Genomic DNA, 17,346 nt, shown 5'->3' with positions numbered 1-17,346 from the left:
GTTTCGAAAGCATCGCACAGTGTGTTTCTATATGATAGGCTCATTATAATGAAATACATTTGAACAAATCAGCAGGGAGGAATCAGAAATGAGACAAGCTTCTGGGAACCAGTGTCCTTGTGGAACAAAGTATGGAGGAGGACCTTGAAAGTACCAGAAATACTTATTTTCCTATCCAGTTGCATTGTACTGTACATGTCCAAAAGCAGAGATGCCTTCGACCATTTGCCAAGAAATATCTTATACCCTTGAATGATGCTAATTTAGTCCCACTGACTGCCAGCCAATCGCAGGGCACACAGAGACGAACAACCAATCATGCACCCAACCACACTTAGGGACAGTTTAGTATGTCCAATTCACCTGCCATGCATGTTTTTGGAGTCTGGGAGGAAGCCTAAGTGCCCAGAGAGAAGCCACCAGGCTCAGGGAGAACATGCAAACTCCACACAGGAAGGCCAGAGCCAGCTGGATTTGAACCGGGACCTTTGAACTTAGTTTTAATGCAACCTTATGTTATCATAAAGAAAGAATTCAAAGAAGATAAAATTATATTTTCAAATTTCTCCAACCTGTATGTATATATAAACATTTTAAGGAGATGCACTGTACAGGCAATTCAATATCATTTCAATACTGATTACAGAGGTTTAAATTAGTGTCAAAGAAAATGTGTTTTACACAACATTTCCTATTTGTAACAAAAGTACCATGTCGTGGTTTAATGTTTATCACTGCAGTGACAAGATGGCGTGTGCCGCGCACATACAATTTAGTAGGGTAACTCGAAGTGGGTGTTAATCTGATTGGACTGATGTGGCCACTATTTTAAACACTGCGGGTCAAGAGCGCACTTTAACCGACATCAACTAAACCAAGAACTGGAGAGCGCAAACTTGAAAGCGATAAATATGGCGTGACATTAAGTGAGCTGGCAGTAAATTGAGCGATACACTTCAGATCACAGCATCAAAAGGAATTATTTTAATTAGAGCAATCTTATTTAAGTGCTATGATCTTTAAAGAAAATATGAAACATCATTACCGCATCCTGTGTACTACCAGCATAGTACTTGTTAATGAGCCATTAAGTAGTGCACCTATCAATTATTTTTTTTTAATGTTCTGAAAAGGTTCAGATAAAAAGTCAAGTATGTAGGTAGTTTTGTGCGTAATAAGACTAGGCAGTAAATGTAACTAATTTGATCATTTTCAAATTTTTAAATCAACACGTGAAATTGAGGTTTTACACAACAGTTTACAGTAGTTATGAACTACTTATGGCATTTAAACAAGTGAGGTCCAGGGTATGCATAAGTTCACGTTAAAATGATTTACATTGACGTTATCTGAACATTTTGCACGAAATTTAAAATTTGTAAACACCCCCCACACATATAAACAAATATTTAACGGACTAACATAAAAGAAGCTTTTTAGGTTTCAATACATGAACAAAAGGCAACTCTACCCCATTAAATTGACAACAATGCACACTGCAACATTACAATCCAACAATCAAATACAGTGGTAGTGGAGTAAAGCCAATAGCCATAAATCAGCTCACACAAACACATCTTCTTCGCTTTTCGTGTGAATCAGCAATGCAATCGGTTGGGATTTGTGCAAATTATGTGTCATCAGATACAGGAAATTACAACAGCCACAACAAAGATGTGTGGTTTGAAAGCCTTGTCCTCTAGGGTGTAAAACTGTGGCAAACTCACTACTATTCAAACTCTGACAACTTATTCACTGTATTGACCAACATCTGTTTATTAAGGTAGAGTTAATTTGTGTTTTGAAAAAGTGTATGATGCAATCACATCCCAATGTAAAAATCTGTCAAGAAAATGTGCATGTTGTGCAATACACGACAGGATTCAAAGCAGCTTTGCAAGTGATGTGTAGTATCTGACTAGTTTGAGCCTCCCACTCACACCTCTGCCATGTGTTACTCAACAGACACATACTTCTTTTTTGATGCACAGAGCTATTCCAATGCAATCTCAGGCAACTGCTGGAATTATCCTATCCCGATCACCGTATGTTTTTTCAATTCCAAAACTGCTCACTTACTGTTATTTTATTAATTGAGAAATGTCTCTTTTCATTTTTCAAAATAACCAGTTCAAATTTTCAGTGCAGAAAATTCACAAATATATACTGTATTTTGATTGAGAAAAGGTGAATGTGAGCTTTGGGCCTCATACGTTGAAGAAAGTACTCTGTAAGTACACTTCATCGACCATTTACAAGGGTGTGTTTTTTTTTTACGTCTGCATAAGTTTTTATTAGACTGTGAAATGAATTGACACTTAATATATATATATATATATATATATATATATATATATATATACACATATATATATATACACATATATATATATATATATATATATATATATATATATATATATACATATATATATATATACACATATATATATATATATATATACACATATATATATATATATATACACATATATATATATATATATATATATATATATATATATATATATATACACATATATATATATATATATATATATATATATATATATATACACATATATATATATATATATATATATATATATATACACATATATATATATATATATATATACACATATATATATATATATATACACATATATATATATATATATATATATACACATATATATATATATATATATATTATATATATATATATATATTGCATATATACTACATCAGTGGCTCAAGGTATCATAACAACTGTATTTCAAACTATTGACCACTCTATTTTCCATAACATAATACACAGATACCAGAGACATGAAGAGGAGAATATAAATTAAATTTAGAACTGGGAAGATGTTTGGATTAAAATATGCAATATGCAATATTGTGATTTCAAATGTTGTAGTTTAATATGACGACAGCACATGTACAAATACATCCAAATGTACTTATTTAAGTCATGTTAAGTTTTACTTCCACTTTTTTTAGGATACATTGCCCACATAACATTAGTAGTACTCCACCCATACTGAACATGCTCTACTGGACTGAGTTATGTTTTTCTCTTGTAGGGCCAAAACAATTCATAATCTAAATCTAAAGTCCTCAAGTCACTTTGGACCATGGGTAATGTCATCTGGTGTCACAGTCATTAAAAAAGCAAAACAACAAGAGCAGTAATTTTGAATGAATAAATGATTAGTGATTCTTAATATAATTCATGTGCTAGAGTGAGATATTTCTTTAACAAGAATTTCTGGGAACATGCCTGGGGATAAAACAAGGTTTAAATCAACCCAATGTGGACAAAAATAAGTTGTGTGAAATTGTCTTAGAATATTGACACTCTTGGTCTTCTTCATGGCTCTGTGACATTAAGGCCAAATTATATTTTGTGACAATTCAGTTACAATAGTTTGTGAGGGAAATGATCATTGTGAACCTTCAAGGCAGAGATTTTGCTTCAACTTTTTTTCTGTAATCAAATAATTCGAACAACTGCTGCAGCCATTAGAATTAATTCACTTCAATATCTTAAAATGTATTTATTTTAGTCAACATTTATCCAGGAAACATAGCAGTCACAATCACGTGATGCTTATATTTACTACAAGCTGAGTTTGAAGTAAACAAGCAACTGCAGTTTTTTTAACAGCTGATAATTTGTCATTTGGCAAGTAACACATTCAACAATATTGGCGTAAATTTTATTTTTGCATCTAACCGTCTCTCCTGCTTCAACTTTATTTTTAAGCATGCATTGTCATTCCTCTCCATCTCCACTAGGGCCATACCGTAGCAGCAACATTCCCCATTAAAAAGAAAAAAAAAAAAAAAAAGAAGATAAATACAATTTTAAAATACGCAATCATCTTTTAACTAACGACAGACTTTTGGGATGGGACGGGATAGGATAGGACAGGACAGGACAGGACAGGACAGGACAGGACAGGACAGGACAGGACAGGACAGGACAGGACACGACACGACAGGCTAGGCTAAGCTAGGCTAAGCTAGGCTAGGAAATATGTATTAGCTCATAAAAAATGGATTTCCCAAACAGATACTTTGCTACAGCTATGTGGTCTGTGTTGTGTTAATATTTGTTGAAGTGCCATTGTTTTAAAAAAAGTTGGAATAATTTTATGTTTAATGTTTTTTATTCAAGATATTCTATCTATTGTTCTACATTTCAATGCAATGCAAATTGTTAATATCGTTGAGAATTAAAAATGTCCTTGAGTTATTTCTTTTCTGTAATATCATTATATCAACGGTTTAAAAAAAAAAAAAAAACATTCACAATACCATCATTCATTACTATGGTTTCTGGGAAATTAAATCATCTTTAAAAAGCATGTGCTATCATGACAAGCCCTAGTCTTCATGCTTCTTTAATGGGTTAGTTTTTGCTCCTTTATTTCATTACTTTCTACAGTAGCAAAATATGTCAAGTTGGATTAATGTTAAATGTGTAGATATGAATTCTGCATCATATATGAAAAACCTTGATCTAGAAAGATGCTCATCTTAAATGTGTGTTGTTCGTGAATTGTTGTTCTTGGAAGTTATCCAAGGAAAAAGCATTGATGACTTGACGTCACACTTAAGAAGCAAACTTTGCTTGAGGGATATTCAGGGAGCAAATAGTAATACTTTATGACAACAATGGCACAGGCTTGCAGCAAGTTTCAAACTATACAAACAGTTGATTTCACTTAAAAATGTTTGCGTTCATATGTTGTCACTGACATTCTGTCATGCCATCTTACTGATATGTTGTTATTGACTTTATTGGATAACTCAATAAGGAATAAATTACAAATGAGTTAGATCGATTGCTGTTATTAGTGGTCCGATCTGCAATTTTTCATGGGAAAGTATGTAATCGCCATTTGTAAATCAATGCTTTTGAGCACAAAAGCAGTAACACACAGCTTGTACTTTGTAGTCTAAAGCCAACTACAGACCAGCTTTTGTGCAGTGTACCATTCCCCGTTTCCTAAACCCTTCATATTAGACAGACTACTTGAGGAATTGGATCATAATATATAAATGGTGTCCATTTTCTGCACAATTTGAAATATTGTCTTATTGTTGTATAAATGAATGGGAATTTGTATTTTTTTTTTTTTATCTCATTCATCAATTAATTAAGAAATTGACAGATTAACCGTTTATTAAAATAAACATGAGTGAAGAGCACGAAAATTGAAAAAAGTGTAACTAATCTCTTAGCTGAGAATCATATTGGCTGATTTCAAGCATGGATGATCAGTATTAGAATCACAGCAAAAAAAGGGAACACCCCTACTTATTATTTATTAATTTGTGTAATAACAACCTCGGGTTTCCTTCAAAAGCTGCTGATTATATTTCTCCCTGAAGAAATATTATTGCATATCCGCGTTCAAAAGTCATCAGAGGATCTGCGCTCAATTTGTCTGCGGACAAATTGATGGACATTGACTAACTGTTTAACTAGGGCTTGATGATATACTGTACATAGAAAAACATTATTTCTTTATTGATTCTATATATCTCCATAATAATACAGCAACGATATTACTATGGGTTTAGCTATGAAAAAAAAAAAAAAGCAAAATTTAAATCCTAAAGAATGAGGAACGTGACGTCTCAGGACCCCAAACGACATAAAGACAAACAGGCAAGTACTGTTTATGGAGTTAGACAACTGTGCATGACGGCCTTGTAATTTACGTCACAGGTTTTACAAATCGGTCCCATTTCAAGAACTTGAACCGTCGAATTCTAAACACTTTTGATCCATGCTGGTTTGTTGAGAATGGGAGTAAACAAGCAACCTGGTTTAAACGATTCACCAACCGTCTAACTACACCAATGAAAGGACGGCAGCAGCATTTGACTATTAATTCCCAGCTTGCTCAATCCTCATCCTGTTATTTTCAAACAAACTTTGAACATTCAAGCAAATATTCCTACCAGATACATTGTGGCTCGGTGGAGCAACACACCAAAGGAAGGGGTCAGCCTAAAAAAATTAAAAAAGGATGAGAACCAGAGTAAAGTTTGATCTCTTGAGTGAAATGAGTGACTCACAAGAAATGGGATAGACCTAGTAAAACAAGAGCAATATGCAGCACAAATTTGAATGGATCTGTCGGAGATTGGAAGGAAAAGGCCAGACGGCAGTCTCCCTCAGCAGCAATTCTTTCCTGCTTAAACTGCAGCGCTGCCTTTGACATCCGCATGGCTCCTTGGGCTTGGCCATCAGACGCCTTCCCCATCCTCCCGCGGATATCTTTGTCTGGATACCAAGGCTCCAGACTTCCTCATCCCTTCTGTCCAAAATGCTTGACCAATCATCAAAAAAATTCTTAAGCCAATCCTTATTTATGTCATCTTCAACATGTAAAAATATAAGAGCAATCATCCCAATACTTGCTTTTTATGGATGTTAAATTGAGTTCCTTGAGGTAAAAGTAAATCATTTTTTATAATATCAGTAGGTACTTGGCCCCTTGCATTTATATTCCTACAGGTTGAAGTGGACATGTGGGGTGTACACTGTATGTATAAATTATGGTGAAGATTGGATGTAGTTTCATTTTCCTTATTAAAAAAACATGAGATTTTTAGAGCTTTTAATCAATTAATCAAAAATCATATCATAATTGAAGTGTATTTTCTTAATCGAGTGATTGTTTAGAGCCATTTTGAGAGACTTAAAAAATGTTAAATTCAAAAATAAAAACTTCAAAATCTGAAAAGAGGTTTTACCTGACATGTTTCAGTGTTATCTTTCGTCTTCTTCAGTGTGACAATCTGAAGAAGGCCAAAGATAACGTCGAAACTAGTCACATGTCACTGTCTGATAAAGAGGAAAACCAACAGTTAATTTTAAATTATAAACAGAATTAAGGTTGTTCAAATATTTCTCATTTCTGTTGTCTTTTGTGAAAATTGCTCATCTTTTGTGTTTAGTCAATTTTACTTAGGGAATATGATGACCGAACCAATAAGTGAATCAGTTTCAAAAACGTTGCTGAGTTCATCAATCCCTTTTGTGTAATAATGTTTTATCGTTGTTTTGATTTTTATCATTACACAATACAAAATGAACGATAGTAATTGGTGAATAAACTCTAAATGAGGAAAAAAAAGTTTTATAATACATTTTATTGCAAAATATTTTTATACCATTATTCGATCAATCGATGGAATAATCAAGAGAAAAATCAATCCTAAAAATACTTGACGGTGAAAGCCCTAGATATTTTAAGTGGAATATTGCACAACCAGGACAAAAGTTCCTATTAAACGGTGTATTTTATGAAAGAGGTAAGAAGATCATGCAAAATTGCCATCGATTTTATGTAGTCATAGGCATTTAGGTTTGTCTAAAGATAAGAAATATATCTATATCAATATCAGTTGTATATAATTTTGTTCATATCACACACTTCTGCAGTGCTCATAATGTTGACCCAACACATAAATCTGCATCTGTTGTACTTTGTAATGTCAATGTTCGGAAATGAAACATTGAAACAATACTTTAATGCAAAAAGGGCTGCTATGAATGAAGACGTTGTTGACAAGTGTTCAACTGTCAAAAAGATTGAATTTAACAGTCAATGGCGAGAAAGGCTCATCATTGAAAAATACACTGAAAAATATCAATGCAGCCATTTCTGAGGTAATTTGTAATAAAGATGTGTCACATGAAGACACGACAAACTAATAACTTTCCACATACTTTACAAGACAGAAGCACCAAACAGATGCCAGACCTTGTAAAATCCTGGTCCTGTTTTGTGTCTGGCTGTTTTACGTGAATTGGACAATTCGAAATAGCATAAGTACATTACATCTTCGGCTGCCACACTGCTTCCGTGGTACAGGAAAGATGGGTGTTTCTATCATGCGACCTTATTAAAAAGGGCCTGGGCAGGACATTTACAGTACATAAGCCGTTTTACAAGGTTTCTGTCCCTTGAGCAGAAACAACAAATACATAACAAAGGCTAAATATCAAACATTGTCACTAGGGCCAATCAGTATGAATAATTTTGAAAAAATTCAGGATGACTGATTAATCGGATATTCATTTTAAAAACATATGCAGATTATTTGGTGGGGTCTCATATCACAATATCGCATTTTTTCATTAAAAAAAATTATAACTGGTCATATTCTACTTAAAAAATTAATTAAAATGCAATCCTTGAAAAACCCACAATCAAAATTCAGATTACTCAAGAAACACAGTGAAGTGCAAATAATTAAAATGCAGCAAAAGTGATTCAAATAACTGGAGAATAGGTCTGAACACTGTGGGGTACCACATAAGATGACAAAAAATGATGAAGAATAAAAAGGACATGAAGAAAAATGGCTTCGTTAGAATGCACATTGTAGGTCTGTATTGTGAGCTATAAACTATTACATTTTCAGTCTCACTAGTATTTTTTTACACTGCCATTTCACTCACGATGTAAACAAAAAAAGCACAAGAACTCCAACTGATGTTATAGTTTTACACAAGCGTGCAGGAGCAGCCCAGATAACTTCCATGCCTACTGATCGGCCATGTTGTTAAAGGCTACATTACCATCGTGGCAATGTATGCACATTGAAAATAAGACTACGTTCACACTGCAGGGCTTAATGCTAAATTTCAATTATGTAGTGAAATCCAATATTTTCATGAGGTCACTCACATTTCCAAATAAATATGACCTGTATGTGACCTTTGTATGAATGCAAAACGGCCCAAAATTGTCCTGCATGTGCATTGAGGACGTCATGAAGATATCCACAATGGACGGTCGAAAAGAGTACCTGTTGTTCAAATGGCTGACACACCAGAGCAAGAATATTTTCAATACATAAGGAGAAAATCGAGGAGGGGAAGGGTGAGGTTTTTGGCCATGACATTTTGTACAGTCCTCCGAGCAAGAGGCAGAGAGACAAACTACATCTGGCTCTTTCTCCATTGAGTTGTCTCTGCCTTGTCTGCTATTATTTAGTTTTTTCCAACCTGCTGCCGTCTTTTTGAGTCCAGAATTGTGACGTTTGTTGCTTGTTTGTTACTTTAAGAGTCGGATGAATGCAACTTGGCCGTTTAGACTGAAGTCACGTGACAAAAGATCGAATATGGATCGGATTCAGGACCACATATCCAAGAGGCCTCAACTGCATTTAAAAAGTCTGCCTCACATTCACACTGCCATTAAAACAGCAAACAGGTCACATGGGGGCAAAAAAAAAAAAACATAATTGGGTCCCTTCTGCCATACTTAATTCATTTAGCCACTTAAGTCATAACTTGCTCTTTTCTCAACCACTTTTTGTGTAGTTTACAGTGTAACGTGTGCATATAAATTACGTTTGGCACATTGCCGATTCGGCTCTTTGGCGCAGTGGATAGCACGTCCGCCTCACAGTTCAGGGACCCGAGTTCAAATCCAGTACACTCCGGCCTTCCCGTGTGGAGTTTGCATGTTTTCCCCGCGCCCACGTGGGTTCTCTCCTGGCATTCCGGCACTCTGTTGGTTTCCCTGTGGACTGGCGAGTCCCAAGGAGCTTCTGATGAGCTGACACTTAGATGAAGGAACGTTGACAGGCAAATGGCAAAACTGGCAAATGGTCGGTGTGTCCGCTTATGAGTGTTGAAAGTCCAAGTGTGAAGCATTTCAAAACCCTCTCAACACTGACACCAGCAAAACATAGCAATCACATCGATTTGACAGTGAGTTGCTAAACAATGTCTCTTCAGAGAAAACACTGGAGGCTTTGATTCACACTGTTAATTTCAACAGACTGCCACTAACAATGACATTATTTTCCTGACAAATGAAATAAGAGCTTTTTTCAGTAGGATGTCTTAGATAGAGCTATTGTATGCTCATTATTGAAATCTAAAAATAGCCCTTTGAAGTGACTGGGAGATGAAGAGACAATAGAGGGCTTGCATTGTTTTGAGCTATTCATAGTGGAAACATTTTTGTTGCTGGGGAAGACCAAGTGATAACCCTCATATAAAGGGCAGTAATTATATGCAGTGACAGGAATGATACACACCTGGAATACACATAGATGTGAATGCACTAGACATGCTGAAGAACTGGAGAAGTCTTAAGAGAAATGAGTCAGTCATTCTGACCTAGATGCATTCAAATTTGTATTCATGTTCTTCATGCTTCAAGACCTTGTAGTGTCCTTAGATGAAAGCAGAAAAAAATGAGTATTTACGTTATTTCTTATCATGTATGATAAATGTGTCATATTTTTGTATTTTATCTGAGAAAATACAGCCAATATGTCAAAGTTGCACACATGAATCAAAGAACTGTCAATTTATAGAGAGTATGTGGATGACAGAAATTAGATAGAGTGCCTCTGTTGGTTGTAGCCAAGTAATAGACTCCATTATGACTTGGTTGATTCAAGATGTGATGAATCAATTCCAAAAAATCTACAGAATCCTTAACAGTTGATCAAGGAGACATATGCAGCTACTGCTGACAATGACAATGTCATTTTATTTGTCTTCTGTATTGGTTGACGGTTTTGGGTCCTCCACAAGTACTAAATACCTTAAAATAAGGCTAATTTGGTAAATTAGTATTCATCCATCTAAAAAAACTAAACAAAACAAAAAAAAAACAAAAGGTGAAATAATGATATTGTTTGTCTTCCATTCAAGTGGATAACTGTCACTTAAGTTTGGCTTGATTTCAAAGGCCTTTCTAAAAGTTGATGTCTAGGTATGAATTAGTTTTGCTCTGCATAAAACTCACTATTTCAAATAGTGTTTCATGGGGCCTAGTAGAGCCTAACCTGGATATGTCATCAACCAGAAAATCATTGCACACCACAACAACAAATGGTACTTCTGCCATTATTGAAATGTACTGTGAAATGTTATCTAAATAAAACTCTGCAGCTAAACTTTACATCACTAGTAACTTAGTCAAAGACAAATACAAAACAAAACCCTTGTTAAATTAAACTGCAGCGTGTAATACACTATCATAAATCTATCTACATGTGTAGTAGCCCGTTAAAGGAAATGGTAGCTCTCTGCCAAAAACCATAAAGAAAGGTGCAACCTTATGTAACAAAAACATGTACTTGCAAGTAAATGCATGCCAATACAGGGTTTTCTATTGGTCACAACAAGAATTCAATTTTCTCAGTGACTGCTATATGAGTTCATTCCACTATTTTAACCAAAAGGGTTTTATTTGATTCAGAATGTTATACATTTTTTCTAGACTGATCATCTATAAAGCGACAAGTAAAAGTACACCAGTGGAGCAAAGAGAACAATCACCTTTGATGGCAATAAATTAAACTTGTGCAATAGCATGAGACAAGCAGCAATCCGAGTAACACCAGAGAGATTGTTTTTTTTTTTTTTAATCACCATACTTTCAGGTAAGTCACAAATCTCTTCATCGTGGTTGGTCATGTGACTTGTCTATATAAAAATCAGAGGTCAGGCTAGCACCCAAAATCTCAGTTTCCTAACGGTGATTTTCTTTCGACGGTTGTATTATTTTTCTACATAATGCATGTTTTATAAATACAAATATTATGTATTCATAGCCCCCACCCCCAGGTTTTGTGCGGACAAACCCTGTATTATTATACTTTTATTATTACTGTATTACAAATATTATTTTTCCTTATAAAACCCAGCAAAAGGAATCCTCTGCACAGTGTGTGGAGAATTCCTTTTGCTAGGTTTTATACACAGGTTCCTGCTGCCTACCAGATTTCTTTAATCATTTTTTCTTTATTTATTATTACTTTTCTTCAGCTTTTTCAACACAGACATCCTGCAAAAATGCTGCCTCCCTGGTGTCCCTAGATATCCATACCCACGCCTTTTCCACAGAGGAACTCAGCAAAGCAGGACATTGCAACAGTTGTGTGTTCTTTCATACAACGACGGGGCATCTTGCAACCACTGAATTATTGTGCAGATGACGTAGTTGCCAATGTGGTGCCATAGATAAAAGAACTGTCAGACAGCAACAATTGTTTTCAGCAAAACATAGTGGGAGAAGCAAGCGGGAGAGTTAAACTTTACACCCCACCCCGGCATTGCAGTACTCACAGACAGGTGGCATCCTGCTTCTGTTAGAGCTCTGACACTGCCTATGAAGGCAGACTATTCCCAAGGCAACTTGGTCACTCCCACAATATTCTTGTGCCATTTATAGAGAAAAGTAAAACGCAGCATTTATATAGCATATATTTCTAAATGCTAGTTGAAAAATCCTGAGTTCTCGCAATGGCGACATTTTCATATCGTTCAGGATAACCCAATAATACATCCTAGAACATTGTGTGTATATCCGCCATGAAAGGAATACATACATGTAAACTTGGCAATCAGTTTCAGCATTAAAGATTTGTCCTCAAATGAGCGAACACGTGTATTAATCGACAACTACAATGTCTCATCTTCACTGTCAGTAAAATAATAATAAGACTCCACCAAATTCGAATGGCCATTTAGCACATGACACTTCTCATGAGCAGACCTAAATTTGGAAACCAAGTCCACAAAGACTTCATTCAACTGTTACTCAAGGGGTACCAACACACTCGCGGCTATAAATAGAACCAGAAGAGCACACTCGCTCACTCAAAGAACACAAACAAACTCTCATGGACATTTTAGCTGAATCTTTTCGAAGACTGGGGGAGAAGAATCCATGAGACATTCAGCACTCGGTTGAGAGGCAGGATATTTTTAGGCCTGAGGGGGAAAACTCTTCCATTATGGAACAAAAAAGGGGACACGCTGCTAACACCACTGAAAGTGACACTAGGGGTTTGGAGCATTGAGAAAATGCTTGTTAATATGCTACGTATTCTAATAACAATTAACCATGAATGAGATTGGCCGATAATGATTGCGATACTAATCCCATGTATGAATTGTGATTTTTTTTTTTTTACTTTTTATAGAGTCCAAACTCCTGTTTTTTTCCTATTAATCAATTATTCTTGATTATTGTTCAATAAATTAATGAATCTAATGTAAAAATAAATAATTATATGTCTTTATTGTGGCAAAACAGGACAATGCTTCAAATTGATTGTGCAGAAAATGACAAATTATGATTCACTTATACGTTTGGTCTTAAAATAAGGGAACATGTGCATCACTATTTTGCCAAGTAAAAGCAGATGTTTGCAAATGTCCTATTTCGGTTAAACAAAAATAATCACTTGCATGAAGCCTTGTATTCCGATTACAACAAATCTTAAATGAGCAAATGGAATAAAACCACTCCGCGTAACACATCATTCAGAATGAACAGGGAAAATCAGAACGGAATTTGATTTGAGTTCACAGGAAGGGTGCACCCTCCCCGTTTCACCTCATCAACGACACGATAAATATTTCCCACATTGGCGACCACACAATTTATGTCAAAATTGCATGGGAAGAAACTGGATATGAAGCATAAATGTTTGTATGTAGGATAAAAAAATATTTCAATATACAAATTGATTGACCACACAATATTTTATGCCGCCAGTGGGCCAAATGATTTGTTACAAAAACACGGTTAGTCAAGCCAATGGCACATCGTCTACATCCACCAGTGCGTTAGCAGGTAAGCAGTTCTTTTACAATCCTCGAATGGATGAAAATATGGCTAGTGTATTAGTTTCTGCACCAAAAATCAACAATATTGCTTGCTATGCTAAAACGACAAACTATTTAAAAATGCATTCTTCGTGGCTTGGTCATTTCCGCTTTGTTAACACAATGAGGTGTCAACTATGGGGGGGGGGGGGGGGGGGGGGTCAAATGTGTGGAATAAAATGGGATAATCAAATGCTTACACAAATGGGGAGTAGATTGAACTGCACAAAAGTAATAATCCAGGTTTTCTAAAAATTTCATTTTGTTTTCATGTGTTGTCTGTTGGATTTCAATCCAAGGGAGTATACTTTTCTTGAGAGGGACAGAAAACATTTATTTACTATTGAGAGGAATTTTAAATTCTTGGTCATAAAGTAGATAGAAACAACAGAACATCATCTTCAAGGAGACTTTTATTGTGAGTATACAGTCAATCACACCCCTAATGTTTGTTTTTCAAATGTATTCAATGTGTTATGTTGAAGGTTTTTGACTTATTCCCGCCCACGTGCTATCTTTTCATGGCAGGATGCAAACTTCACATCACTCTCACGACTACTGTTTGTTTGTGTTTGTTAGCTACCATGCGCCTGCGCAGTTTGAAGAAAGGGTGAAAGGAACATTACACTGCACAGCAGGCTGGTCTCTCGTGACTGTAGGCTGCAAAGCAAGATCTGTGGGTGATTGGTTCTTGTGAATGCCAGTGAATCGGCTTGATCAAAATAAGCCTGTGATCAACTTTTCCACAAACATCAACTGATCACGAGCCAATCGATTGAAACCCACCTCGGCACACAATGACGTCACTGCCACAAAACAGCAGAATAAGTGATAAAAAGTAAAAATAATCATGCAGGGCAGAAGAGCCCAAATAACCCATTCAAGTTCAGATTGTGTACGAACAAAATTGTGTTGCTTTGGTTCACAAACAGCCACAGCGTTCATCCAGAACATCAATTTAGTTAAAAGGAGGGAAAAAGCCTCCTGTTCAAGAACAATTATGAAAAGAAATTTGTGACCCAAAGTTTCATTGCACAAGTGTGAGAATAAGTCAACTTCTGCTCGTTAGAATTGAAAACAACGATTTGCCAACCAAGTATAAATACAAGAACAAAATACTAGCCTAATGCATTGCTTGCTGCTTAAATGTGTGCTCTTTAAGGAGGCCAAAGCCAAAGAAAAAGTCAAATCAATGAGTTCAAGTAAATTTTTTCCCACTTTACAATGGGCTCTCCTGTCGATAAAATGGAAGTTTGCACTGTGAAGTTTTGTATGACTTTTGGTTAAAATGTGAATTTTAAAAAAATGTTAGTGTAATGCTGAAGCTCAAGGCGAACCACATTAGTGTTTAGTCCAGAAAACTCACATGACAAAAGAAACGCTTTAAGATTTTGTTTGTTTAGTAACCGAAATATTAGTAAAATGATTGACACTTATTGTATGTCAAAAGTAAAAAAAAAAAAAAAAAAAATGTTACCCAGTGAAAGGGTTTGTTTGGGTTGGCCATCATGCAGCAACGTGGGCTTGTGTTATGACTCCTGTCTCACTGACGTCTTATTTTTTTATACACTCATACACACACACGCGAGAAAGTGGGCCATGGCAAACACAACAGGAAATATTGAACATAAAGAGTCAGTGAGTGTATTTATGAGAACTATGACAGCCTCGCGTGTTTATGCGCGAGACTGTTGCGTTTTAATCTACCGCGGGCGACTTGAAACGCGCGAGTCGTGACAAGCTGAAATGTTGGAGAGTAAAGCTTAAAAAAACGTGTTTGCAAACGTTGGACGTGTGCAAGGCTGGGGATTGTAAAAGGGAAAGACGCGAACGGAGGAACTCACATCTTCGAACAGGGATCCAACGTTGGCTGTCACCAGCAGTATTCCTGTGCCTTGCGCCGTTGTCATCTTCCCAGCCACGATTCTGTCTTGCAGGTGAGTCGGGGACTGGATGGCGAACTTCACAGGTAAGAAAGCGAACCAGCGGGGGGAGGCGAACGTCTCAGAAAGCTGCTTAAAACACGGGGAATTCGCGACTGAAGCCGGGGCTGAGGTGGCTCGGCGGGAGCATATTTTTTCAGCAGTGACCGTGCATCTACGAGGAGTTGCTTTGCAGTACAAGATCCGCTGGCGACGGTAGTTAGCGTTGCTGCTTCTCGCGCTACTTTCCCATCTTCATCGTAAAAGTTTCCGTTTTAATCCACGGCGAGCGCCCGTGGGGTCTGGTTCATTTCAGGGACGAAGCTTTTCCTTGCTTGGAACAGTGTAAAAGTGTCCCTCGTGAAGCAGGACTCTATCCAGGACCATTGCGTTCAGGCTGCAGATACGATAGGCTGGAGTCCCGCACTGCTGTGACGTCATCGTGCCAATCGGAAACACGGGGCGCTCTTAAAGGGCCAGCGCCCTATAAACACAGCTGTCACTCCTGGTGAGTCTTGTTGAGATTTTGCTGGAATGAAACGAATGTGTGATTGAAGGACATGGAGTAAGATCACTGTTAAAAAGGCGTTTCTCAGAGTAACAATTTGTATCGGTAACAGTAATGATTATGTGTTTGAAATGTTTCCTTGTGAATATGAATCGGATTTGTCAGGTTAAATTATTTCACTGTAAATACAAATTAGAATTGTGTGGGTTTGAATGAGTTTCTTGTGACCTCGAATTTAAAAGCTGTGAGTGTGAAGTCTGTTCAATACAACTCTCGCTTCTATGTCTACAGAGATTCACTACATATGACTTCACATCCATGCATGAATCTCTTGTGGATTGTCGCCAGTGGGTACGAATCTCTTCAGCACCTCCTGAGAATATGAAGCACAATATGCAAATTATAATGATGTCCCCAGCAGTTCAATGGGAAAGTAATCGAGCCGTGAGTCCTCCACCCGCGCTTGCTTGAAGAAGAGAACGATGACTGTGGACCCCAATAACATGCAATAGACCAGGGGTGCCCAACTGGTCGATGACTGGAGTAATGGTGGTTGACCGCATGGAATTGCACTACATGGGGGGAAAAACTCAGCTGAAAAGAAGAATGTCAAACCCTAACCCCAAAAAAATAATGTCCGTCGAGAGTCAGCGCTTGATTTTGTTGTATTTTAGTACCCTGAATTGACAATTGAACGTGATATTAGAACAGCGGGCTGTTTACATCAGGAGCTGCTCAGGAGCTGTTTGTGATCATATTGCAGCTGTTATGTATGCATGCAGCCTTTTTATAATTTCTCTGTTACAATTTCTATGGTCAGCTATAAGCCAAACACTCTGTTTCCATCTATGTGTGGAGCTACTATTCGGAACAATCAATGATTTTCACAAGAGTCTCAACAGGGAATTTATGACTGTAAAATGGTAGTTTAGGGCACTAACATTTCGTAGTATTAAACTGATGCTATTTCTGCCAACAACAAAATGGGCTTGACCTGACAAGCATGTTTTAACATGCTGTGCTGCAGAAATAATACTATGGTGTTCCTGTTACGGAAACAATCCTTCTTTTGACTGCAGTATAAGTAAATGATGTCAATCACCTGTAACCAAAGGCAATACAGGAATCTCATTTTGTACATTTATCACTATAACGTTGTTTTCATGCATTGTCATAGTGTAGTATGAGTATATGATTGGTTATTTTTAGTTGTAATATACAGCTCAGGGGTCAGCAAC

At 36.5% G+C, this 17,346-nt stretch overlaps 1 protein-coding gene across 2 annotated transcripts in view; it reads right to left on the bottom strand.

The window, feature by feature from the left end:
- The window catches only part of inpp5a (inositol polyphosphate-5-phosphatase A), a 131,002-nt gene extending 114,977 nt beyond the window's left edge, over positions 1-16,025 (bottom strand). For both annotated transcript variants that reach the window (XM_088421475.1, XM_088421474.1), the window contains exon 1: positions 15,523-16,025. In XM_088421475.1, coding sequence (XP_088277601.1) covers positions 15,523-15,588 — 66 coding nt within the window. In that variant the 5' untranslated portion in view covers positions 15,589-16,025. The remainder of the gene's footprint in view (positions 1-15,522) is intronic.
- Positions 16,026-17,346: the final 1,321 nt, after the last annotated feature.

Source organism: Hippichthys cyanospilos, chromosome 8 (assembly GCF_059441005.1).
Source record: "Hippichthys cyanospilos isolate Australia breed blue-spotted pipefish chromosome 8, RoL_Hcya_1.0, whole genome shotgun sequence".
In the NCBI taxonomy this organism is placed as follows: Eukaryota; Metazoa; Chordata; class Actinopteri; order Syngnathiformes; family Syngnathidae; genus Hippichthys; species Hippichthys cyanospilos.
The sequence above is the reverse complement of the archived record's forward strand: the minus strand, read 5'-3'. Positions and strand labels throughout refer to the sequence as shown.